The 25,740-nt window shown below is 44.2% G+C and overlaps 2 protein-coding genes across 2 annotated transcripts; one reads left to right on the top strand and one right to left on the bottom strand.

Moving 5' to 3' along the window:
- nubpl (nucleotide binding protein-like) lies at positions 1-22,605 on the bottom strand. Its single transcript, XM_064329957.1, has 11 exons — positions 22,465-22,605; positions 21,756-21,897; positions 20,602-20,636; positions 20,165-20,255; positions 19,614-19,653; positions 19,425-19,515; positions 18,550-18,643; positions 12,528-12,613; positions 5,656-5,776; positions 4,705-4,787; positions 1-2,090 (listed from the first exon to the last, which is right to left on the bottom strand). The coding sequence occupies exons 1-11, from the start codon at positions 22,603-22,605 to the stop codon at positions 2,028-2,030; spliced, it is 987 nt and encodes a 328-aa protein (XP_064186027.1). The 3' UTR covers positions 1-2,027.
- Positions 22,606-22,701: 96 nt separating this feature from the next.
- On the top strand, positions 22,702-25,516 carry LOC135252167 (D-aminoacyl-tRNA deacylase 2-like). Its single transcript, XM_064329966.1, has 4 exons — positions 22,702-22,839; positions 22,954-23,078; positions 23,199-23,268; positions 23,994-25,516. The coding sequence occupies exons 2-4, from the start codon at positions 22,965-22,967 to the stop codon at positions 24,317-24,319; spliced, it is 510 nt and encodes a 169-aa protein (XP_064186036.1). The 5' UTR covers positions 22,702-22,839; positions 22,954-22,964; the 3' UTR covers positions 24,320-25,516.
- The last annotated feature ends 224 nt before the right edge of the window (positions 25,517-25,740 follow it).

Raw genomic sequence — 25,740 nt, 5'->3', positions numbered from 1 at the left:
AACAGTGCATCCGCTGTCTTTAATAAGCACTAAAGACAGAGCAAAACAATATCCTCATGTAAGCAAACTTACACTCATGCATTCAAAGATTTGTTCAAAAGTTAAGATTTGGGTTTTGAACTATTTTTAGATTCTGCAATGTCCAATGAGACACACACACACACACACACACATGCCCACATGTACGCACACATACAGAACATGGATAGAAAACATGGTGGTATTGTGGGGAATTACATCTTCATGTGCAAAATCTTTAAGCTTTGAAGTTCTTTAACTGAAGTGGAAATTCATGTTTATGAATGTCAAAATTTGTAACGCTCAGTGAGACACAAAAATAAATAATTATTCTGTGCATACTGTCATGCAGTGCTATTTTTAATTTTGTAAATATAAATAAGTAAATATTGTGACAAATGAAAAAATCTGTTTTTGGCACATTATTCTGGAAATTATCGCCACCAGAGTTCCAGAGGACTGCTCCACCTCAATCGTTTCTGTGAACAGTGCTCTTTTTGTTGGGGGTCGGGGGAAAGATAAGAGAGATTCTGCGGAGGGGTGGCAGTGGAGATGCAGGAGTACAGAGTGCAAACAGTCAGAGATAATGACTCTCAGCCAGGAGGAAGTTACATCACACCTGGGACCTGACAGGGGAGGGAGGGCTGACCTGGTGGAGAAGTGCTTCAGCGAACATGATGCCCTCAGTGGCTCTCTCAGAGCACAGCTGGGCTTGGACCCTACACAGTGCAGGCTTGGTGCCCAGGTAAAGCCCTGCTGTTGTAACCCTAGAACAAAGTACAAAACTGGATTTTTCCCCCCTATCCCTCTGTGAATATTATGGATAACTATGCAAGTTATTTAAGTCTCTGTGGAAAAGTGACTGGCAAGAAAATAAATAATTCAATGTAGTGACTATGATCAAAGACCTCTTTGTCTCTTTCTCTCTCTCAGTCTCCCCCCTAGACGGACAGACACACCAGTGAGCATCTTCACAGAGCACACAAACAAAAAGCACAAATGTCTTCAAAGGAACGACTTGGAACAGATTCAGACAGAGTGTTTGAGGCCATTTTCTGGACATCTCTGGGTGAGGTAATTCAGTCACGACGTGGTGTGTCAGAGGGGCCGCTCTGTTTCCAGACAACGAGTGAAATTCTGTGTGTCAGAGAACCGAGACAGGCTCACTCTCTCGCATGCACAAAAGCTGCCTCTGGTGCGGGAAAGAAAGGAAAAAAAAAACACTCATGACATCATCATCATCTTCAAAGCACGCCTCTTTATTCCTGCTCATCCTGTTCACAGTGTCGTTTTTTTTTTGTTCGTTTCAGGGTGACCCTGGAACGTAGGCGAGCGACAGAGAGGGTGCTGGTTATTCTGCAGTGAGGGGATCGGGGCGGGGCGAGGTTGTCCTCTGGGGCGAGCAGGGCAGGGGCAGAAGACGTAAATTTTCCACCAGCCGGGCCCGAAAGCCGGCTCACAAAGCTGGACCGACCGTGCGTAATCTTCTCAGACCCGCGGCCCAGCGCCTCTAAGGCCGAGGGTAATCCCCCCGCCCGGCGAACCGCTGCCGGTGGCAGACGCGGCGCGATCCGTGACCTACGCGCCAGTCCGTCGGCAAGCGCAGGAAACCCGCCGTCGAAACCCGACGCGTGCCCTCGCAGCAGATGACCCCGGGAGCTTTACGCTGGCCGATAACGTCCACAGCGGCGGCAGCAGCTCGTGTGAACAAGATACGCTTAAATGTTCTGAAGAAGATAATATGACACCCACAATGTAATAATGTCAATACTGTGATTCAGTGTAGTAAACCGTGCCAGTCGGGGGAGGTGCTTGGGATCCTTTCAGTGCATTTGCTGGATGAATCATAGATGGCAGGGGTAGTCATACTTTAGCTGGAGGACCTGCAGTGGACCTCACTGACGCTGCGCTTTGTGCACGCGGTGCGAGTGACGGACGGTGCGGCGTTCGCCGGTTGCGAGCGGGACAGGCGCCTCCCGCCCCGCTGGCTCCGCCCGTGCCACCTGCTGTCAGTCAGAGAGGGCCGCCAGGCGCTGGACCACCGCAGAGGCCACCTTTCTGTAGGCTTCAGCCTGGAAAAACACACACGCGCACGCGTGCAATCTCAGTAAATAAAAACATCTCTGCTCTCCTTTCATTCTAAAATTCATTTCGGCCACAGTGACTCCTACAAAACAAGAATCCAAACTGTTTTCTAGATCCTGAGTTTTTAACAGGTGGAGGTCCTTGAAGGTAATGTTAGGGGTTCCTGGAAAGACTTGATGTGCAATGACTATATACAGATTTGAAAATACGTTTCAAAACGTAAAACCTTTTTTTAAATTTTAAATATAACCCTTTTTAACTTATGATGCCTTTGCGCCTGGTGGGGGCCCCTAGATCAGAAAACCTCCATTCTAGAACAAACAGTAACGTCAAAACCTTTAGAAAAGTATAGAGCATTACTTGGCGTATTTAATAATAAACCTTTATGGATCATCAGTGCCATCAAATGCACACTGACAAAAAGCAGTGAGCTTTCCCTTTAAGAGAAACAGCACGCGCCGAGGCTCCGCCCTCTTAAACTTTAATATGGGATCTGTGGTGCTGTACTCACATCTGCGGCCACCTCAACATTAACGAGGCAGGAAGTCGTTTTCTAATTCACCGCTTTTCAAATTTGGAGGTATAATGTCCTGTTCTGCATCTGTTGGTGTCCTCTTTGCCACTTGTGAATGATTACTATGCAGATTTTGAAAGAAAAAAATTAAGGGTCCCCTCAAAAACAGCACTCGACGCCACGGATTTGACGCTACTTGAGAAGGTATTCAGTTCTGAATTACGCCGAGGATTCATTTAGCGTCGGCAAGGGTCGGGAATTAGCCGGCAAACGCTCTTCTTAAAAACCCCTTTCTGCGCAGCAATGACAGCTCTTCACTGCGTGATGGGAAAAGTGAAGGGCTCGCGTTCACACTCCCATTTCCACGGTGATTCAGCCCGGGCTCTCCTGCTCCGTGGTGGCCCTTGCTTACAGTCTGCACTTTATTTGTGGTGGGGTGCTTGACTAATGTTCACAGAAAGACACTGAGGCAAGTGGGCTGTGCAAGCTGCTGACGGTGCAGTCTTTAAATTCCGACTGGACAGAGGATGGGCGCGCGTATACGCGTCTGGCCAGAGTCACGTGGTCACCCAGGGTCACCCGAGCGTTATTTACACCGCCGTGACGGTCACGTGGTCCTGTCCGTACAAGCTGGCAGGGGGAGGCCTTCGGAGGAGGTACAGTGCAGGGGCTGAACTAGACCTGTAGGTTAGGTTCCCAGATGGGGTACTACCATTGCACCCTTGAGCTAAGCGCCGAATGCGAAATTTGCAGCTAATGTCCAGCGTATAAATAGCTAATATGTAGCACGGGAGCTATGTAGCTCACCCAGGGTAAGGAAGGCCGCTAGGCAAATACATAAATAATCAGGGAGAATAATATTACAGATCCCGAATGCCTTTAACAAGGTACCCAGTAACCCAGAGGTGTTGTGAAACAGTAACGTACGAACTAAATACAGACAGAGGCAGCTCATCTGCGAGCTTTGGCATGGGGCGTCCGTTTGAAACGCGTTGGCAGCTGAGGGCTCTGAGGCCCTCACGAAAAGCATGAAAAGCGGTGCTATGGCGACCGCCGCGCGGGTCAACTGCTGGGATGCGTCTGACCCCGAGCTCCGCGTGCTCGGAGCTGAACGCGCAACCCGGCCATTACTGGCTAATGGTTGGCAGGAGAAGCTCCAAGCGCCGCGAATGGCGGGTAATTTGCGGTGAACGGCCGGCAGGAGACCAGCGCTTAGTGTTTGGAGTGGGGCTTTTCTCCGCCCCCCCCCCCCCTTTCTGTTTTCATTCGTGGTTGGGGGCTGGTGGTGGGGAGTGGGGAGTGGGGGGGGGGGGAGCAAATCTCATTTTCCCCTCAGATAACACTTTGCTAAGTTGCAGCATGGCATTCTTGCTTCATTAGCTGCATGGAAAAGGTGTGGAGGGTGCGCTTTTTTTTTTTCCTGTAGAGCTTGTTCATTTTCCAGACTGTCAACTCAAAAATGAAGCGAATCAATAACTAGAGTGCGCGAGCACAGATATGGCCTTTATTTGCATAATGCTGACCCACCCTCTGCCCTTGAATGCAGCTGAAATAAGGCTGTACCAATGAATGCAGGCTCTTCAGCCTGACCTTGGTGACTCCCAAGGTGTTCTCATGGGAAAACTGATTCAGTGCATTCACAGCGAAGGATTTCTCTATGTGTAGTGTGTGTGTGTGTGTGTGTGTGTATATAGACGGTGGATATGTGGATGTCTGTCTCCTGGTGAGCCAAAGTTTATCTAGTAAATACACGTTTGAGTGAGTGAGTGAGTGCGAGAGACAAATTCAATGCGTTAACAGAGCCCGTATGAGATTGTGTGAGTGTGAGTGACTCTGGCAGAGGGAGTGTTCAGTCTGAGGTATAGCTGACGGAATGAGTTTGAGCGAGTGCATATTACGTGAGACCAACAGGGAGACCGTGTGAGTGTGTGTGTGTGTGTGTATGTGGCAGAGACTGCAGATTTGTGCTAGCTCGTGATTTCTGCATCTAAAGGAAAGCATTTGTGAGTACAGGGTGTGTGGGACACAATTCCTTCACCCAAGGCAGAAGTGGGGGAATGGGCCAGTGAACGGGGTGCAGAATTTACCTCCGGACTGTCCGGCGAGGACACCACCACGGGCTGGCCCCTGTCTGACATCTCCCGAATGTTCAGGTGCAGCGGGACGTCCCCTAGCAGAGAGAAGGCATGCGTTACAGGACGGGCCCCTCCACAGATGCTCCACCAGAAAGCCTGCAGTGCCGAGGAACCCAAATCTTGGTAATCCTCTCATCAACGAAAAAGGTCATCACGTTTACATAAAAACCAACATGTCCACCTAGGACTCTATTTTTCATTTCAGCTCAGTGCCCTTAGAGAAAACACACATCTTCAGTTTTTCAGCAAAACCCCTTCACGGGTCTTACGGGTCTTAATCTGTATTTGGGATTAAACACTAGACAGCAGGTGCAAAGTACAGTTCTATTTTTAGCACGAATGGGCAGCTGCTGTGCCAATCAGCTGCACTAGATGTTAGTCTTGGTAAACAGCGATCACTGGGGCGAATCTGCAGAACGTGTGTATGCCAGCGGTGGGCATGGAGGGCCAAGTCATTTCTGGATTTCATGCTAACTTCTGCTTTTAAACATCAAACTAGCCCGATCGTTCATGCGACCTTACATTTTGTTAAAATTATTGATAAGTTCATCAATGACGGCTGAAGACGGCTGTTCTTCTTTGCCTATCTGAAACTTCTTACTGTGATCAAACCTGTGAATGAACCGGTGCTGCTGTGTGTAGCTAATTAGCTACTTCACCATGGTAGCTGATGAAAACAGAAACCTACCAGCCAAACCTTGCCTTTAAACAGGGTCTGCTGCGTTCTCATCTCACATTAAAATGAGTGACTGGTTGAGACCCAGGATACCAGCTGAGGTGAGCTGTGTAATAAACTGCTTGGATTAATGGGTTACATGTGGAGTTACACCAAAAGCCAGCAGGGCGTGCAGGACCCCCCGCCACACGTGTTTTCTTGCTTCCCTCTTGTCGACAGGGACTTACCCAGGACGTCCACTCCCAGGGTGCGGGCCAATTCCCTCGCCCCGTCCTCCCCAAAAATGTGGGTCTGGTGCTGGCAGTTTGGGCACTGGAACACGCTCATGTTTTGGACCAGCCCCAGGACCTGTGGCGACACACGGCAGGACCGGTCATTTCCGCCGCTGCGCACAGCCGAGCGTCCGCTAGAAACCCCGCGGCCATGTTGGACAGCCTCCAATTTACGGCGCTTTCACAACGTATGGGTGCCCGTTGTCAAAGACACAGATTGAACAAGACCGCAGTCTTACTGGAAGCCCCATTCATTTTTAATGGCCACTTCCATCACTGCCCATATAAGGGAGCCTCCATCAATCCCTATATTCTTTGTGAGAATTCGATTACAGTGCAGAAGTGCGCTGGGTGCAGTAAAACAAGCTGTTGAACTGTGCGGTTTAAAAACACCGGGCGGAGTAGTGAGATCGATGGAGGCTTGCAGCGCGACTGCCATTCTAGGGGAGCTGAATCTCTTCTCATTCTATTCTCTTTGCCGTTCTAGATCTATAATTCCGTGGCCGTGACGTCACGCAGACAGATAATACCGTTTCAGCGAGTGACTCATTCAGGGCTCTTTGTGCAACAGGGACATTCGACAATTGCCAGACAGCCCTGCCAACGTGCGCTGCGCTGGCACCAAATTATATAGTAACCTTTCACAACCTGAAGAACAGAGTGTTGCACATCAGCAACGTATACATTTTATTCTTTCATTCATAATCTTAATTATTTAACAGGCTTACAATTCATTGTGGCTTCATGCAGTTAACCAAGGTCAAATTTGTTTTATAGATGTATTTTTAACCGACAACCATGACCTGAGAACTGAATTTGTAATAACAGATTTGCAATGCAAACAAGAATTTGTGACTGTGTTTTGGCAACACGAACGTGTGTGTCACGCTCAGTGTATATCCGCTCGATTCGATCGGCGTGACTCATAGCCCGCCTTCTTCTTCATCCTTTATGAACGGAGCCTAGCATCTGCTGCTCAGCGAAACACGAGTCCTACACAGGGACACGTTTCTGAATGCAAATAGCGTGTGTCTACAAGTCTCCAGTCTTACTGGCCGTGACTTCAGACTTCCAGTAAACAAAGCATTGAGCTTTGTGGTGACAACGAACAAAGATGGTTACCAAGTGACTCACTGTCAAAACGGCAGTTAGTCCATCGCTGTGTGGTCATTTGAATTGTGACCCTATAAAAGAGGAACTGGCCTGAAATTGAACCAGACAAGACATTGTGCTGCAGCCCAAGAGACCAGAGGGGAATCCACCAGGACAAACACTGAGATACCGAGGCCAGCTGGATCCTTTTCTTCCTCTAATGGCTTCCGTGAACTGTAGTTAAGATGAACTCAAATTAGCTCCCAGACGGCATGTCCAGTAAGTGCTAGCTTTCAGGGCTATGCTCTTTCGTCTCACAGCCTCAGCAAAGGAGACAGAATAACCACACATTCATTTAATGCACATCAATAACTACTTATCAGATAACTAAACCAATTGCTTAGTAGCTTATCATTCTCAGACCAGAGTTCATACATTTTCTTTAGTAATGTTCAATTATATAACTGCATAATTACCAACAGCTTTTTAATCATCTCATCCTATAAACCTAAAGTCTACCCCCCACCACTTCATATCAATAAACTATGTCAGTTCTCGGCCCTGGCAGTTCATCTATAAGCCCTTAAAAGAAAGTGAGATGAGCATTAGGTTGGGATGTCATTCATGTAACACTCCTACCATTAACAGGAACAGTTGAGTTATGGTTCAGAATCTGGCAAGCTGACAGAGGCCAAGGCACTATGCTACAAAACACTTCCGCTGTCAGGGATGAGACCAGTTAAAAGCCATAGTTACTCTGTAGATGGAAAGTGATGTAACTCTGACAGCCAATAGGTGCTTTATAGGGACAATTAGATACATGAGACTGGCCTGGTTCTGGTGCAAAGGCTGGAGTTGACGTTATAAAGATACATTAATATAAATGGCTGGGCTGAAGATGCAGTCGCATGCAGAGACGGGCGAGTCACGCTGAGAAATATGGGAGACCACCCAGCTGAGGCTGCAGCCCAATCAGAATGTGCTGATTAAGAACAGAGGAGGAGTCTGAGAGAGTATGGCAACTCCGGATACTGATGTCAAATTACATCTCTAACCAGTAAGCCATTACATTACAGCCCTTCAGTGAATTGAATGAAATATGAATATACTAACACATCTGTACACATGTGTATCCATTCAATCCATCCATCATCTATATCCGCTTATCCTGGGCCATTCAATGTAAACATCATATTTCCATAATACAAACAAACACACGCAGGTTGCCTCAATCACGTGACAAGGGACAAAACTAGTCTCAATCACATGACAGGGGACAAGACTAGTCTCCTGTGTCTCAACCTGATTTCAACAGCCCATAGACTAGAGGCTCTCGAGGCTTCCCATGGGCCCTGCACCCCCGCCCCATCAGGGGAGACGGGAGCTGATGCGTGACCTCCCCAACCCGTCACACCGCGCGGCACGCTTGTCCTCTCAACGCTAGACGTCCACTGCGCCTGCTGTTCTGCTGTCAGCGTCTCGCCTCTTTAATCACGACCTTGTTGCCCAGCGACAGCCCGTTTGAAATCAATGACCTATCGACGATCGTCAAGCTTGGGATCGTTGGAGGCGTCGCCACATTATTATCTTCCGTGTCCAAAGCCATTAACAGGACACCTGGTAATCATTGCCCAGAACAATACCCTGGTTTTGGTCCAGGCAAGTGACTAAACGGAATAGATTAGAAAGCCAATTCCCGCCTCACACGAGAATTACAGTTTTACAAGAGTTCTGAATTAACTCCAGTAAAAAACAAACCAATAGGTGCCCTGTTGAGGAATTACAGCTCAATTGGGTGTTCATCCCATATGGATACAAGTGTATTTTTAGATCAGGCATTCACACTTACAAATGAAAGTTCTGTGTTGAGCCAGATGCAAATGAAGATTCAAACCATTCCAAAATGTAGGCACTTTCAGCATGGGTGCCCAAAGTAATTTACAAAACACTCAGAAAGTTTTGATGAGGTGAATAATCAAACCCATTTCCTGGAAAAGAAATGTCTTTCTAAAGTTGTGTAAAACTACCATTTTTCATGTCCATTTGCAGGGGATGATTGCAATATTGTTGTATGTAATGCAAAAATGCACTATTTTGTAGGACAAGCTGAATGGTGCTGCCCAAGATAGAAACACGTACACAGGGGTGCATGGGCCCATTTGGCTTTTTATGTTCGGACAACAACAGAAGAGTTAAACGAGATCCAACCAGGAGCAAAGAAACACGAGCAAAATCTCCATTTTCATTGTGCCAGTAGCACTAAAAACAGGGCCCTGATAATGAGCCTTGGAAAGACCTGTACTCTCTGAAAGACTTCAGCCACACTAGGTGACACCACCATCTGAACAATCGCTCTTTCAGCAGTAAAACAAGAACCCCTAATGCTCTCCTGTCGACATATTAAATACAATATTTTGAAAACACGAGCACTTTACAAAATAGAAATGTAACTCTGGAGTTTCGAATTTGTAGACCTTGCGCTTAGCCTTGTTAAACTGAAAGCTGGCGGTTCGGAGCTCTCCTAAATTGCTTTGGCAGCAGCCGGTACAGACGTCAGCAAAACGTCGGTTCGCTGGATCGAGTGCTCGGAGCGCACAGCAATGCTCCGTGTGTGCCTGCATGCATACAGATCTCCTCGGGAGGCATTTAACCAGATTGTTTCAGGGTCTGCACCACTTTTTATCCCTTGCTGATCTGGGGACTGACAGGCGGTAGGCCCTGCGTTAGCGAATAAATTAACTAAATGTCAGGTAGCTAGACAAACAAGAGGCGAGGGGAACACTGGGAAGTATTTAGCAAAGCCTGCGGAAGGGGGGAGAGATTTCATTTAAAAGTCTGTTCCACTGCAGCATCCTCTGAAGCCTGAGACCAGCCACAGCTTCCTTACACTCCTGCAGCAAACCAGTTTAGCTGTACGGCTATAGTCACAAACCTGGGAGAGGGTGACTGCAGCTGCCCAGTGTGCTAAGGAGTTGCTAATGTGCAATGAACTGAGGAATAACCCGACTAACACAAAACGTTCACACAACGTTGCTGCCACGTAGTAGCAATGTTATAACATTGACAAAAACCTTCCAGTAACATTGTGAAAACACTTTGTATTAGCTGGGAAGCCGCTGAATAGAACTCTGGGAAGAGTAGTTTTGTACTACGCGTGGTACTATGCAAAGTAAGAACTACACAAACCCGGAAAACACAAGCAAATTATTCCATGTTGGAAGGAGTGGGCAACCCTAAACAGTAGAGAGGGCAGTTCGCTTAGCCCTCTTCTAGCTTGATCCAATGATTGCGATGTGTGGAACACGCAGTAAATTAGGATTAGCGGCACCGCTGGGACGAGAGCGGTTGTACCATTTGGCCGCGTGCCGGTCGTAAAACAAACAGACAGGTTGACTGCGGGGAGGCATGGACTTGCTTAAATCGGCCAGGGCAGCGTGGTGCTTTACTGCTTCCAGTCCGAATGCCACAGTCCTGTGTGATGCAGCCAATCGACTACATCCAAGAGAGGCACACTGTTCCTGGAGGAGGAACTTCAGCATCACACCCTATGGGCTGTCCTGCACTTACAGAGAGACAGGGGGTGAGGCCGGCTCTCACCCAGGGCTGCTGTCAGGAAGGACAACCGGGTATGTTGTCCTGGACCCTGGGTGGGGGGCAATGGACTATGAACTGGTGGTAAATATTATTTCACCCAGCAGACCTGCCCTCACTACAACCCCACTGAACCGTGATAATTTACTTCAATATATGTACACAGCAATGATCAAGCAAAACAGTATAGAAAATTATATTCTGCATCAGTGGTGACTCTCAAGGGTCCTGCCAACTATGAACATGCTTTCTCAAGGGTCCTGCCAACTATGAACATGCTTTCTCAAGGGTCCTGCCAACTATGAACATGGTTTCTCAAGGGTCCTGCCAACTATGAACATGCTTTCTCGAGGGTCCTGCCAACTATGAACATGCTTTCTCGAAGGTCCTGCCTGCTATGAACATGCTTTGCTGGTACAGATGAAGGACAACCCTCTCAATGTGTTGCCCTTTCATTGAGGTTGAAAGCCAGGGAGTTTGGGGGGAAAAAAGCCATGTCTAAACTGCTGAGCAAGACTTTTAGCCTGAATTAGTTCAGGAAACATCCAGCTGGATAAACAGATTATATGCACAGATTCAGGCAACCCATTTTCTCAGCAGATGCCCTGGATAAAAGTAATTGCAAAACAAATTGCTACCATTGCTAACATTAATATTGATGTTTACACCAACGGCAATATTTCATTTCCACACATAACATCAACTTCTGCACCCTTGCTACAGTCCTGGAAACTGGTTTTCTGACTTCAGTTCGACCTGTTTGTTTTTCTTTGTGATACAGTGATCCATACACACATAAGCCCTTTATCTGTTAAGAGGAATATGAACTGGTGTAAGCTCTATCTCGTAAACACGAATATCCCAGGAAAAGACAAACTTAACCTCTCTGGGGACTCATTTATTCCGACGGCCGAGCGGACCTGCCACAGCCGCGGCCTCCGATTGTCCTCGCCCCTAGCGTCCCGGCAACAGTGCGCCTGCAGGTGCGTGGGCGTCGGGGGCCGCTCGGCCTCCAGCGGGACCGGCGGGCCGCGCTTCTCCTCGGAGCGCCCGTCGTTTGTTCGCGCCCGTCTCTGGCACGGACTGGCAGCGCCGGCGTCATGCCCAAACAACAGTCTCTCACAGTCGCTCCTCAGCTGGACTTGTGCCCGCACGTGCCCGCGCGATCGTGTGGGTATGTGCGTACGTGCGCGCGTCGTTGTATTTAAAAAAAAAGCCATTTCCCAAGAGAGGCATCAATATACCGAAGTGACTGCATCTATGGTACTGAGCGGCACGCTACTCAACACTACTCAACACTATGGCTATGCTTGCTAAAATAATATGGCGTACTTACTTGAGCCATGTTTTTAAACAAGTGGTCAAGAGCTGTCAACAGGCTGGGAAATTATCACTGGGCAATTACCTAGCTGCAGAAAATTCTCGAAGTCCTCGAAATATGTATTAAAATACAATAACAAACTTGTCAACATTGATGTAAGCGCGCTAACAGTTCGGCATCTTTTCGATGGCTTTTTAATGCGTAACCACCATTCTTATCTCAACAGATTCATTTCGCTGCTATTACCATAACTGTTTATTCAATGTAATTTATTGCCATTTTCTCTACTTAGTATGCGGTTTTTCTTATGGTCTTTTTCTTGTGAAGTGTTTTACGGTTATAGCTGCCCCGGGACTGTAGAAGAAAATAAGTTTGTTGCTAATTTAGTGTTATTATTTTTTAATGCTTCTGGACCTTTTTTTCCCCTCCAAATCTGGAGTGTCCAACCGTGCTCATGCTGCAATGCTCACTGAAACCTCCGTTGTCAATTTGGGATGGCTGAAGACTTAAGTATATGCCCTCCTCCAGAGCACGTGATGTCATCAAAGCTTATTTTCCACAAGTTGGGCTCGTACAGACCTGGAGGAAAATGCCGTAACAGGCGTAACTGCGAGTGTCCGGTCGACCAGTAGGGGTCGCTGCTGCACGGCAAGCCATCGTCATCGCGACAGATTGAAATCCTCCCTGCCTGGCTCTGCATTATAAATGAACCCACTGCAGCAGATTCATCCAACTATAAGTGCCATCAGTGTCACCCCCTTTATGTTTACTCTGAATATTTCTAATTATTATTTTTAAAAATGCAGGAGCTGGGAGTGCTTACCGGCACGTTGACCTTGCGGAACATCTCTGCCCCCCTCCGCGCGTCCAGCAGAGCGATGTCCTGAGGTGTGGACACGATCACCGCCCCTAGAAAACACGACCGCGAGGCGGGGGTTAGCCTCAGCAGGTGAGGTGAGGAGCACTTCCTGTGGACGTTAGAGGACCGCGGAGCTGCAGCTGCCAGCTGGGAGCCAGCAGGACCGCACTGCCAGCCCATACTTTCCCAGCCAGAGACTGAAGCGTGTTCACTAGCGCACGCTCAAGGAGAGAAAATAACCGCGGCCTCAAATGAAACTGAGGGAGCATCAAAGGCCGCAATCAACGACAGGAGACACGGGGTGGCCACAAAGCCTGTCTGCGTACGAACTTGCATACAAGAGACAAGGTGCTCTCCCCGATCTATAGCCACATTTTCACTGACCTGTCCATGGTGTTGGTCACCTAGCTGTATCTCAGGGGAGCAAACACACCCAGGCTGACGCATGCTGACCAACCTGACATGACGCTAGGTTGGCCTACAGCCTGAGTTTATGACACAGACGTGAGCATGTTTATCCTGCTGAAAACTCTGAAGCCAGAAAGTATTTTCGGTGCTCACTTGCTCAGCCAAATCTTTTTCACACATCATCTATCGTTCACATGAGAAAGCAGCCATTTTCTCTCCAAAGCTGTACCGAAGGCCAAATCTGCATATAATCAGCATATAATCAGCATCATTCAATGCAAGCCTACTCGTTCAAAAAAACAATACATTCAAGGTTAAGACTGCACAAGAAAAGGCTGGCTCTAAAGATGTAGTGGGGTCTACAAAAAGAGATAATGGGACTCCATCATGGCTTTGGAACACCACCGGCCCCACACAGTAACATAGTGCCAGCCCATAGCCACAGTGCCTAGTTTCAGAGAGCCTGTATTAAATCTGCTGCCAAAGCTAATAGTCTTTGATGTGGCCCTTAAACCTGAGAAGTCTGGACTCTTTGGGCTGTGTCCCGATAATTGGGTCACTGTGCTTGGACCAGTGGGAAGCTCCAGATGTTAATGGACTCATCCACCAGAGGGGCACAATTCAGCAAATTAGAAAACCAATTAACTTGTTGATTGCCCTCTTTGACCCCAGCAGCCTCCTTCAGAAACACAGTTACAGAGCCCTGAGGACTGTATAGTAGGATTAATTAGTTGTACCACTAGGCGGTGCTATATTTGACGCGAACTGAAAAGGTTCTCGTTGGAAGTGAGGTCAGATAAAAAGAAAAACAGACATTTAGTCCTTAAAATCTTCAATCTTCGAATCTTCAAAGCACGAGATTAAAAACATTTCATACAATTTCATTTAATTAGTCACAGAATTAATGAGGGAAAACAAATATCAAACGGAAAGGGTTTTCTGAGGTAGAAATATTCTAGGTCACCTTGATAAGGGAAAACATTCTCAGCATTAATAATTCATATTTAGACAGGATGCATCAACATGTAGGTGCAAAGACAGAACTTGTATTTTCAGAAAGACCCTTTTGAATTTGGAAACTACACAGCGAACAACATAAAACATAAAACAAAAAACAACACTTAAAATGAATTAAAAATGTTAAAATGAAAAATGACGAAAACGGAAAAAAACCATGCGGCCAAAAAAACTTAACACTTAAACTAAACTTAACAAGTAACTTAACATGCGAGTTATTAGACTGATTGCCTTTATAAAATGCCTCACATGAAGAGAAGGGAGTCCCTGAATTTTATGAGAAAATAGAGGACCATATAATGCCAGCTTAAATTCTAACAGTAATATTGTGCTAGCACTTCTTACAGCAACACTGGCGCTATGCCCAAAAACATAAAAAATAAGCCTCCTCCAGAAACAAGCGATGAGCCCAGCAAAAGTAACACTGCCCTAACAAATCCCTCAGGCTGCCAAAACCAACTTACACAGCAGTTCATGAAGCTAATTAGCTAGGTAAGCCTGCTTTCACTGATGTTCTGAAAACATAAACACTGCTATTAAAATAAAGTGCAATTGTCTTGATGGAATAAACAATTAAAGCTATGCATGGAAATATTTAAAATATATTGGACATAGCAAAGCAAACAGCACATTAACTGATATGAGTATGGATCATGTCAGCCATTGTGTAGTTATTTACACAAAACATTATTACTAGACTTGATACATGAACTTGCACATGAACTAAATTTAATTAACAAACACAGTTATTTGAATTGTCAAACCATAATAACCGGCTCCAATAACTGAAGCAAACAGAGCCAAAAGAACATCTCTCATAAGAATCACACAGGCTAGAAAGTTCTTCATGGGGCTGTTGGATGGCTCATTAAGGCACCATGCTGTGGTGCAAGGATTAGCCACGGACTGAATTTGAACCGTACCACAGTGGCTGGTAGCTCCACTGAACCCCATGCACTATTGGGAGGCTCAGTCGGTTAGGGTTTCATCACTCTCCAGCACCCCCTGCTGGTTGATTGGGTGCCCGTGGACATGTCAAAACCGCATATGAAAGGTCTTCCTCCGACTCTGCTCTGTACAAGCTTTGTTGTAGTCTGTGGTATGAAAAGACGCAGCTGGCAGCACCACATTCTGGAAGTGTACTGCAGATGTGTTGCCCGAATCACACACAAATGCGGTTGCTGTTGGAGATAACTGCATATTCCAAATTATGATGGGAATTGGACATGTTCAGCACAAGTGCTAAAATAAAAATTTTGAAAAGTAAAAAAAAATAAAATAAAATAAAAATGTAATTTTTTTTTTACTTCGTTTATTTTCACGGACAGAGGACAATATGTTTTTGCCAGCAATAAAGCGTACATGAAATTACAACTCATTAGTACAACATCAACAACGCGCTAAAAGAAGACACGGGCTATAAAGCAAGCCAACATACTGTATAAGCCCTTGCGCCAACACTGATGTGCACATAGCTGCTTAAAAAGTATCATTTCCATAAGCCAGACAACTACAACCGAATAATGGAGCACTGTGAATTCTGTGAGAACGTAAGAGACTCACTTACACAGCTACTGCATGTGTACACTGTACATGCCTAATATGCCCAACATGCTTGGGTGATGAAGACATCACACTGTTTCAAATGAAGTTTTGCAGACTGAGCAGCACTGAAGTGACTGAACAGGCCTTTGGGAGCTGACACTCATACATTCTATTGATACTCTATTGATGACCTCATGTGGGGAGATCAATACAGTCTTCGCTGTAGAGTAGAAAATTTTACATTTCCTCAATTTCAATTTCTTCAATAACTGCTAAATGAACATTGCCACCCCAACACACTGTTAAAACGAGCTCAAGCTCCATATTTAGGTCGGCAGTGTAGCATAATGGTTAGAGAATGGGGCTTGAAACTGAAGTACCCATGAGCAAGGAACTTTAGCTCAATTGCTTCAGCAAAATATCCAGCTGTGGCTTATATGAAAAAAAGGGGGGGAAAGTCATTGATGTAAGACTCTCTGCATTAGAGTGCCTGCTAAACGCCTAAATGTAATGCAATGAGAGCTTTAACACTGTTCCCACAGGGTGCAGCAGGCTGGTCTCAGACATGAACACCCATGGGGAGGGAAGGACGTAACAAAAACTTTCAGGAACTGGGTTGAGTCTTCTGCCAGGGTTTGGTACCCCTCAAAAATGACAGGCTGGGCTCTATAAGGCCCGAACGCAGAATGCATCCCAGAATTCTATTCACGTACGAGGAACCACAGCATTTTCAGCAGAAGGAACTTCAGGATATCTGTCTTGTTTTACAGGCCGATTCAAGCGCACAAACAAAGAAGAGAGTTATTAAAACTCTTCCAGTGTGTGAAAGGCACCTTTTTTTTTGGCTCGGCGGCCAAGCCTCCGGTCGCTGCCGGGAAGACGGCAGGTTTTTTGTGCTGAGACAGGAGGGGCGCAGTCGGGGCGGACCTTTACATGCCCGCGCTGGGGGGGGGGGGCACTGTCGTCTGCTGGTTCCCGGCCAGAGGTATTTGCATGTTTGAATGTCATTCTGTCCTGGATGGTGCTTTGCCACTTCCTGGAAACTGCAGGACGGGGGGAGTGGCTACTCTGCCGTTCTGCCCTCTTCTGGACAGACACGGTAACTGCTAACGATTTGGAAAGGGTTTCATTCTGCCTCAATGATGGGTCTTATTTTTTTACTTTATAGATGATGTCACATACGTTGAAGCCGAAGCCTGATTATTAAGTGTATACATGAAAAAATGCAGACCTGTGAATTTGTATAGAAGTGTTGTCGTGTATGTACACCAATAGTTACATCAGAGGCATTATTATTAGGATTATATTTGTTCTCACTATGATAAACGCATTCCTTGCCTATGCTGCTTGCATTAAGGTAACGTGTTTGCCAACAGTGCCATTGTATTATGAGTCCTAGCAACTACTGTAGCAAAACGCTGTTTCAATGACTGGTAAATTACAGTGATTTCTGGTGTTACACATTTAAAGCCTCCTCATAATACTTTTAAACGAACCGAGTCTCTATTGAAGGAGGCTCGCCTCTTCCAAAATCTCTTATGTTTTCAAAACCCTTAATTCATGCCATGGTCAATTTTAATCAGAACTGAAGGCATGCAGCCAGGCCTTTGTAAGGACATCTGAGTCTGACTCAATTTGAATGGAAATTTGTTAACAAGGATTTTTAAACAGTGAATGCGAGCGACAAGCATGCGGTTCTTTCAGTGCACTTAAATTATAGGCTGCTCCAACGCAACAAAGGAGATCTAATTCAGGGCCTGAAATGGAAAGTTCTGTTTTATGTTTCCTCATTCTTCTCTGCGTGCCAAGTGCTTTTACACCCCCACACCCCTGTCACACTACACCAGACATCAATAATAATCAAATCCCAGCAGTCTTAACCATTCCTACGCTTGTGACCTTGTGATTAAGCACAGCATTTCAACGAAACCGGCTATTGGAGCAAGATTTAACATTTAACCTTATTGCTTGGTATAACTCCAATATGCTTTGTCAGTTTTTGGGGAAAAAAAGAAAGACCTTTTCTTTGAGTCTGCTTTGCTGCATATTATCTGTAGCATTGCTGTGACTACACTGCAGCCTCCCTCACTGCACCGGGGCATGTATTTTACTTCATGCAGGGAGAACACTGCCCCCTGCTGGTCTACCAACACCACCTGCAACAGAAACCTGGTTTTCCCAGCAGGTCTGTTTCCCAAATGCTAACCAAAACCCTGCCCCAGATACATTTTAATAAGAGTGCTAGTGGCCCAGGAAATCCAATTCAAATCCCATTCAAACAAGTGACATTTTTTTTTCTTTTTCCTTCTCTTTTCACTCAAGTGTACTTCTGCAGTTAAAATGTACACAAATAATATGTCGGGTAAACGTCGGCTCTGTGTCTATGACTCAACGGTAGCCGAGCATATCAGAGCCCTTGAAGCGTCTACACTGTAATCCTGCAGCTCTCAAACCTCCCTAATCTGGCCAGAACCACCAGGGAGAAACCCCAGCCATTCCTGCTTTCTGGAAACATCTTAAAATAGAGCCAGTAAATGTCAAGGTGCTGATTATTTTTTCATTATAAATTTGGCGCCCAAAGTGAGGCTGTGCATGTCGCTTCCCACAATTCCCACCCTAATTTGGAACGTTCAATTATCAGCAACTGCAGCTGCGTTCACGCAGAAACCAAACCCCACTGCCGATTTGCGAGAGCGCAAACACGAAACTGGGTGTTGCCAGCTGCTTCTTTTCACACCGCAGACTACAGCTAACCTCGCATAGAGTGCAGCTGGAGGAAGACCTTCCATATGCGGCTTTGGTCAGCGGGGGATGCTAGAGAGTAATGAACCGCGGACCGCTATTCAACTGAATCCTCCCATACCCAGGGCGAATCAATCGCCGATTGCCCATCGCCCTGTGGAGCTACCGGACACGGTTGGCACTGGCACGGTCTGGGTTCGTGGCTCGTCCTGGCACCCAAGGGGCTGATGTTAAGCCGAGCGAATGACTCATCATTCCGGGCCGGGCTGCTCACCTGCGACAGGGATGTTCTGTGTAATGGTCAGCTGGACGTCTCCGGTACCGGGCGGCATGTCCACCACCAGGTAGTCCAGGTGACCCCAGTCCACCTACACGGACGAAATTACACCACAGGGAACGCGGTATGTGGATGTCAGATTTCAAAATGAAACCAAAATGGATAATTATTGCTATCACAATGCAAACCACTGATAAAACTCGCATCCATCCGAGGCAATGTTTTCCAATTAGCTGAACAAACAAGTATGTGTAAACAAAATGTACTGATAAATTACAGGCATGCTTTCTTAATATAACATCAGTCAACAAAGGCATAATACTTGTTTGTTTTTTTATGAGTTGCTCTTCAAGCTCAGTAGTTTAAAAGAATGAAGGGTATATTTTAACATTGACACTGTAACACTGTAAATGAACAATTCCACTCACACAGAAAAAACTCAAGATTTGTAACACTTATTTTACTAGCTCATTTAATTGATGATAAAGAAATGATTACATGGCATTAATTAATTGTGCCTTCTGTGAATATTCATGTTTTGATGGAGCTGAAAATCAATCTTGTTGATTGAAATGGTGTCATTCTGCAGTTTTTGAGCATTGCATCTGGGTTATTCCAACATCTGATATGCTTACAAATGGCTTGCACAATATTAAGGTTTGCTTTTGAACAACTTTTGCTTATGCCAATACAGCAGCCGCCATATATTCTTGCCCATTATGGTTGTATAAAGAATACACATACACAACAAAAAGACAATGCTGATAAATTTTCAGTGCTAAATTATTTTAAAATGCTAAACAAAATTGCCCATCAGCCACGTGAATGTGAAAGATGCCCATCTTCAGACATTAATAATCAAATATACCAACCTGTCTCAGCAGCTTCTCAATGGCAGACATCACCATCAGACCTCGCCAAACGATAGGAGCTGTCTCCTCCACCAGGAAGCCCATTGACATGCTGGACACAGCACGGACAGAGCACCAATCAGGACTCTCCATTATCACTAACCAGCCCATCAGACTCATCCCAGCAAACCGAAAACACAATATACTCACCATGGTATCCCAAAATTCATCAGCGGCCTCATTAAGTTTTCTACAAAAGAGGAAGACCATAATTGTCATCAACAGTAAGGTTTCAAGCAAACAGAAAAAACTCACTAAAATCCAAAAACTTCTGATTTTCTCTAATCAACAGATTGACAACTCTTGATGAATTGTAAAATATAATTACACTGCAGCACATTCAATACCTGTGAAACGGCAACATGAGCTACAAAATTATTTTAAATAATCAAAAACACAAGAGCACAGGAGTTTGAGCAGATGCAAGTGCATTTTGCTCTAGAATGACTCACAATAGGAATGTATTGCAGTCGTTGTAGCTGCAGTCATTCTGAATAAAAACACATGCTAGACATTCCAACTTCATAATGTTTGAGAAGGAAGAAGAGAGCGAAAGAAAACGAGAGAAAGTGACAGGGTGGCAGAAAGTCTCAGCTCAAGACCTCAGAAGCAGTGACAAAAAGACTCTTATTAAAGAAAACATAATCTTTAGCATGAGTGACTGTGAGACATCCAATCAAAGGCCTAGAGATTAAACCTACTCTCTGTCAACTCGGGGTTCCCTTTCAAGTTCATCAGCTTAGGAATAGAGGGTCCAAAAACGTCAGCATCCAGAAGTCCCACCGATTTTGTCTACCGAAGAGAAAGACCTAGAATTAAGCACCAAAGCTATTGGAGCCCTTATCATAATTTCAAGTCTCAATCTATAAATCAAATGTGTCATCAATAGTAAAAATAATAATAATAATATATTATATATATATATATATATATATATATATATATATCAGTTTAAAACAGTCATTCCCCGACAAAGCTAAAATGAGGGGATTGACTCCCAGAGGAAATTGTCTGAATATTAATCTATCACACTTTGCACGGTGAGCAGTGCTGTGTCCCGCTCGGCTAAGCACTTAATTTAGGCCCCTTCGCAAAATGTCTTGAGACATGTCAGAAATAAAATATGATAGCAAATGACCTGATCGTTCGCAGAAATCCCCAGAGCCAAGTTAACTGAAAAGAGCAAATAGAACAGAGTTAAATATCCTCATAACAACAAATTTAACCACATTTATTTTCATTCATTCATTCATTAATTAATTAATTCATTCTCCTCCAAGGTAACAGAGAAAGGAGAAGGGAACCACTAGCATCTACCCTGCCATTGAGCTGGAATTAATGACCCTGGTAGAAACCCAAGGCTAATGGGTAATGAAAATTCTAATTCAGCTGCTGGATGTTTATGTTTGCAGAGTCTCAGACAGCCATAAATGAAAGCAACAATTAATCAATTAATTTTTACTGAGGAGTATAATTTGCAAGCCTGGCTGATTTTTATATGCAATGCCTGATATTCTGTCTGTTGGAGGTAAAACAAAAGTACTGAAACCAATCATCTAGTTTTAAATGTGCATTATGAAAATAAGAATAAGCACATTCAGTGCCACTGTTATAACGTATAAATGAAACAATTTCTTCGGAAAAATGTGTTCTTGTGAAATGGCTTATGTTTCAAAGAAAATATACACTTTAAATTGTACCTAAGAATTTCAATGCAGGTATAAACTGTTTAAGTATACACTTTTAACATATACTGAAAGATGTACTCTGTTAGGATCACACTATGTCAGAAGCTTCTAGGCATGCAATAAAGAATACATGTCACATACTCACATCCCTGAACTATGAATCAGCCAGATCAACTAAGGCTTTCTTTTCTGGCATTTAGCATTCTTATCCAGAGCAGCTAACACAACTCACATTATTCGTTTACTTTCTGTATTGTGGCAAGTCACAAATGATTCCTTCAGAAAGAGGCTTCTCCAATTATAGACAAAGGTTAAAACAACCTGATTATAACTGTGGAAAGTGTGGGAATGTGATCACTCAGAATACAAAGAGTTCAATGAGAATGCAAATGGAAACAAATGACAAAAAACAGCATACAGAATTGATATTGAAAACCCTCATTTCACTCACTTTACAGGTAAATATCAAATATGAAATGACAAGTTCCGTTGTCACATTGCACGACTGTGTGCAATGTAACTCTTGGATATCAAAGTTAAACTGAATGTGCTCCAAGAGGTTCACGCATTTGATTAGTGGCAAATGTGTATGAAAAAAAGGTACCTGCAGTGGTCGACTTCCCCACACCGCCCTTCCCTGAAGCAACCACGATGACTTGCTTGACTCCTGCTACAGGTTTCTGTTTGGGCAGACCTCTTGCCATGTGTTGTCTCTGCTTCTCCTTTCTGTCAACAGCCTCTGACGACTGAGCAACAAAGCGCTTTGCAACCATCAACCAAGACGACGGCGTTCATGCATTATGACATTACATATAAGCAAGCCTACACGTGTTACTGCATATAGTACACACCATAGACATACATGTATATATGTCTATGGTACACACTACTGACTTAACTAGTTTGCTTCTTAGATCATATTACCCCGACAGTTAACGAGACAGAAGAGATAGATGATGCATCTGAGATGCCTGGTGGCTGATTTGACTACCGCTAATGAAATAGCTTTTCATTTTTTGTTTAGCTAACTTAGCTGGTTTGAAGTGACTACTCTTCCCTGTTAGCCAGTCTGATTTTACTTGCTAGATGGCAAAGTAAAACCTTGTTAACAGGCTAACTACCTACTTTGACAACAGGCCAGTAAACTATGGTTAAAAAGCTAAATTACTGAACTAGCTGTGGATCATTTGTTCAAAGTCACTTAACTGCGTTAGTTGGCCATCTGTCAATCTATTAAATAACTTAGGTCAGTAGCCCAAAGCTTCGTTATTTGGTTTTTCATTTCAGTGCTAGATTTTAAAACGTCAACTTACCTTGAAACGTGCAGAATGTTTAGGACATGCTAACACGGCCATGCCATTATCTCCGAGACCGACACGGGACAATATATTTGCGCTGTTACCAAAAATGAACTTGTGCACATGTAGCAACCGACAATAGGTAGTAAGTGCCATTTTTCTATACCGCAGTTGTGTTATTATCGAAAGGATAACGTGTTGGGATGTTAGATTTTTTAAATCAACGCAGTGGAAATCAATTGGACACGTAGTATCATAACAGGTTTCTACTCCAATAAACAACAAGACAATGTTGTTAAATTAAACAGTTTAACACAATGAATACTGGCGATTTCTGATGACGTCTTCCTTATAACACCGTCCTCTATCCTGAAGTAAGCGGAAGTGAAGGTAACTAGAATTTATTGAATTCTGTAACATGGGGCAGCCGGTGTTGTAATGTAGCCTAAGTTTTACTTTCGTTAAGCGGTTAATTTATTGGAAGGTATTTTGTTTATTGTACAGGTGCGGTAAAAATGACCGACGGAAAGGTTTCTCCTGTTCTTGCAAGAACTGTACTACAACAATGTCTCCACGCCAGACTTCAGGTTAAACCACCGGAGGGAGAGTCCCAGGCTGAATGGGTGGAGGTATTCTACTTTTCGCTACATTTCAGATTATGTTTCTTTGGTATTTCGAATGTTAAATCCACCACAACTCGTATTTTAAACACCTGCAAAATGACTTCCTTTACAATTTCCCCCCCATAGATTCAAAGGGGAATGGTGATTTACATCTGTTTTTTCAAGGGGGCCACGGAAGATATTATCGAAAAAATAGGTATGTCACATATCCTGAAGCTGTTTTTCAGTTTCCAGCTGAAACGGTATTTGTCACAGCACATTTGTGTAAAGCGCCCTTCTGTTGGTTAATTCCACTGTGGCTGTCAGTCAGCAGTTTAGTGATCATCTCAACTGAATTAGACATCAGTTATAGTTATTGTCAAGATATTGTGGTGGGATCATAACAATTTTGTCATCTTCACACAAAATACATTAGCTATTTGTATGTAAACCAGGATTCATAGCTGTGATTGAGACCACGTGCAAACCAAAGTTCATTTCTGATATGGTCGTCTAACCCAGTCATTGTTTTGCAATGTGCTACGAGAAGCATAATCTCTGCTAAGCCAGAGAGCATCAGAAAATACTACCACAACTCAAAATTCACATTATCTAAACTACTTTAACAAATAACTCATTCCTATGCATTCCTGTTGTCACTCCAACAATCATCTGTCATCATAATAAACCATATGCTCTTTTCTGTGTGTGAAATGCTGATTGCCTCTGGTAAAAACATGTTTCAGGTTTGATCCTACAGTTACTTGATTCGTCTGATCGCATAAAATCATAATGCAATTATCACGTTGATTGAACCCAGGCTGCTTTCTTAATTTGGACTACATGTAGTTTTGTGAGAGCAGGAGAAAAGAAATAGTGGACAACAACTAGTTGAATGTACTTTTTGAGCAGAATGTCAATGAGACCTCTGAATTTTCACAGTGAACACCCTGTTGCAAGTGAAGCTGTGTGAAGCTGACTCGGGGAAGCACATGTCTGTGCTGGAGCTACCTGGAAACGTGCTTATCGTCCCCCAGGCTACACTGGGAGGGAAGGCCAAAGGGCGGAGCATGCAGTATCATGGCAACATTGGGAAAGAGGAGGGGCTACAGCTCTATACCAGCTTTGTGTCCGAGTGTGAAAAGCAACTGTCCTCATCCAGCAAGTGCACCGAAGCTGGGGTAGCTGTTAAACATGGCACCTACGGAAACAGACAAGTGCTGAAACTGGACACCAATGGACCCTACACACATATGTTGGAGTTTTAATCATTGTCACCTTTTGTACTTCTCACAGCAGTTATTTAATTTTGCCTTCTCTTAGGCCAGTCTGAAAGGGAAACAACATAGTATGTGTGTTCATATAAAACCCACCCTAAACAATGATGTTACCCAGGTATAATGCCTCTCCTTTTTTCCAGTTGTAGAGAATGCATTCAGAAATGTTAGTACAGACTGCAGTTCAGATTAAACTAAAACAAGACTTCAAAAATATCTAGAGAGCAGTAGATTTGGTGCCATCACATAGTATTCTCCAAATCATAAAATGCACACATCCACTTAAATGGTAAGAAGAATTCTGTCCCAATGGCATTTTCATTTCAAATTGCATTCTGCAGATATAGATGAAAGATTTATTTGATTTTGACACATGAAATACACACCAGTTATTCTGAGAGTAAAGCAGAACATATCAAATTATGTATCGTATATAGGGTTCTATTTCCCTTTTAATGCGTTCACACTACACACCATTTACTAGCTTAGGGGTGTCCAGTCATATCCTAAAAGGGTCGGTGTGGGTGCAGTTTCTTGTTTTGGCCCAGCATTACGACACCCGATTTAGCTAATTAACTATTCATGGTCTTCAATCTAGAGCCTTGATAATTAGAATAAACTGTCTTAGTGCTGGGCTTAAACAAAAACCTAAACTCACACTGGGCCTTTTTGAATAAGAATGGACACCCCTTCCTTAGGTGATGGGCATTTACCAAACTCTGGGATCAATCCACTTACAACATAGCTCGTCGACTGGTGTAATTAAAGGGACCTTTCAAAATGTGATTTATGACTATTGTCCTGTTTGTTTTTTGCTTATGAATTTCTGTCATATTTATATGCAGTTCAATAATTATGTTTTGCCTGTATGCAGTATATGGGGGACAAATGAGGGGAAATGATTCAAAAGCACCTAGAGTGTGCATGAAATGTAAGACTAATGAAATGCATGGTTTGGGCAGGATTTGATTTTTTCAACTAATTCTGTTGATATGTGCTGTAGTCACACAAACGGTATTGAGAGACTGCTGCCACTCTTTGTTAACAGATTCATTTTTGCTTGGATGTCCATTTTATGACAAAGGGGTCATGCTGTGCAATTTTGTGACAATTCCGCATTGGGTGATTCAGAGTATTCACCATGCTATCTATTATAGCTGATACACAAATAAAGACCTGCAAAAACTGCTCAGGATATTAATCTGCAGGACATTCTGAAATGGGACCATTGTTCATGTGAGAAAAATATCTGACCTCAATCAGAGCTCACAACAGAGGTCACACAACCTCTGCATAAAAAGTATTAAAAAGTTTATGTGAAATCCCTCTTCAAAACAAGGAGTCTAAGTAGTGCAAAGGGGATGTGTATTATTCATACCCTATTTTGTATGAATCGGTGTTCATTATTGGTT

The sequence above is a fragment of the Anguilla rostrata genome, chromosome 1 (assembly GCF_018555375.3).
Source record: "Anguilla rostrata isolate EN2019 chromosome 1, ASM1855537v3, whole genome shotgun sequence".
Taxonomy (NCBI): Eukaryota; Metazoa; Chordata; class Actinopteri; order Anguilliformes; family Anguillidae; genus Anguilla; species Anguilla rostrata.
The sequence above is the reverse complement of the archived record's forward strand: the minus strand, read 5'-3'. Positions and strand labels throughout refer to the sequence as shown.

Bases quoted from the DNA above. Each gene is read 5' to 3' on its own strand.
- nubpl (XM_064329957.1), bottom strand. From the start codon at position 22,605: ATGGCACTTACTACCTATTGTCGGTTGCTACATGTGCACAAGTTCATT. The intron at 20,637-21,755 runs GTACCTTTTTTT...TGCTCTTTTCAG, and splicing joins GGGGAAGTCGACCACTGCAG to TTAACTTGGCTCTGGGGATT. The intron at 2,091-4,704 runs GTAAATTCTGCA...GTGTTTTTCCAG, and splicing joins CCTCGCCGGACAGTCCGGAG to GCTGAAGCCTACAGAAAGGT.
- LOC135252167 (XM_064329966.1), top strand. From the start codon at position 22,965: ATGACCGACGGAAAGGTTTCTCCTGTTCTTGCAAGAACTGTACTACAA. The intron at 23,079-23,198 runs GTATTCTACTTT...TCCCCCCCATAG, and splicing joins CCCAGGCTGAATGGGTGGAG to ATTCAAAGGGGAATGGTGAT. The intron at 23,269-23,993 runs GTATGTCACATA...GAATTTTCACAG, and splicing joins AGATATTATCGAAAAAATAG to TGAACACCCTGTTGCAAGTG.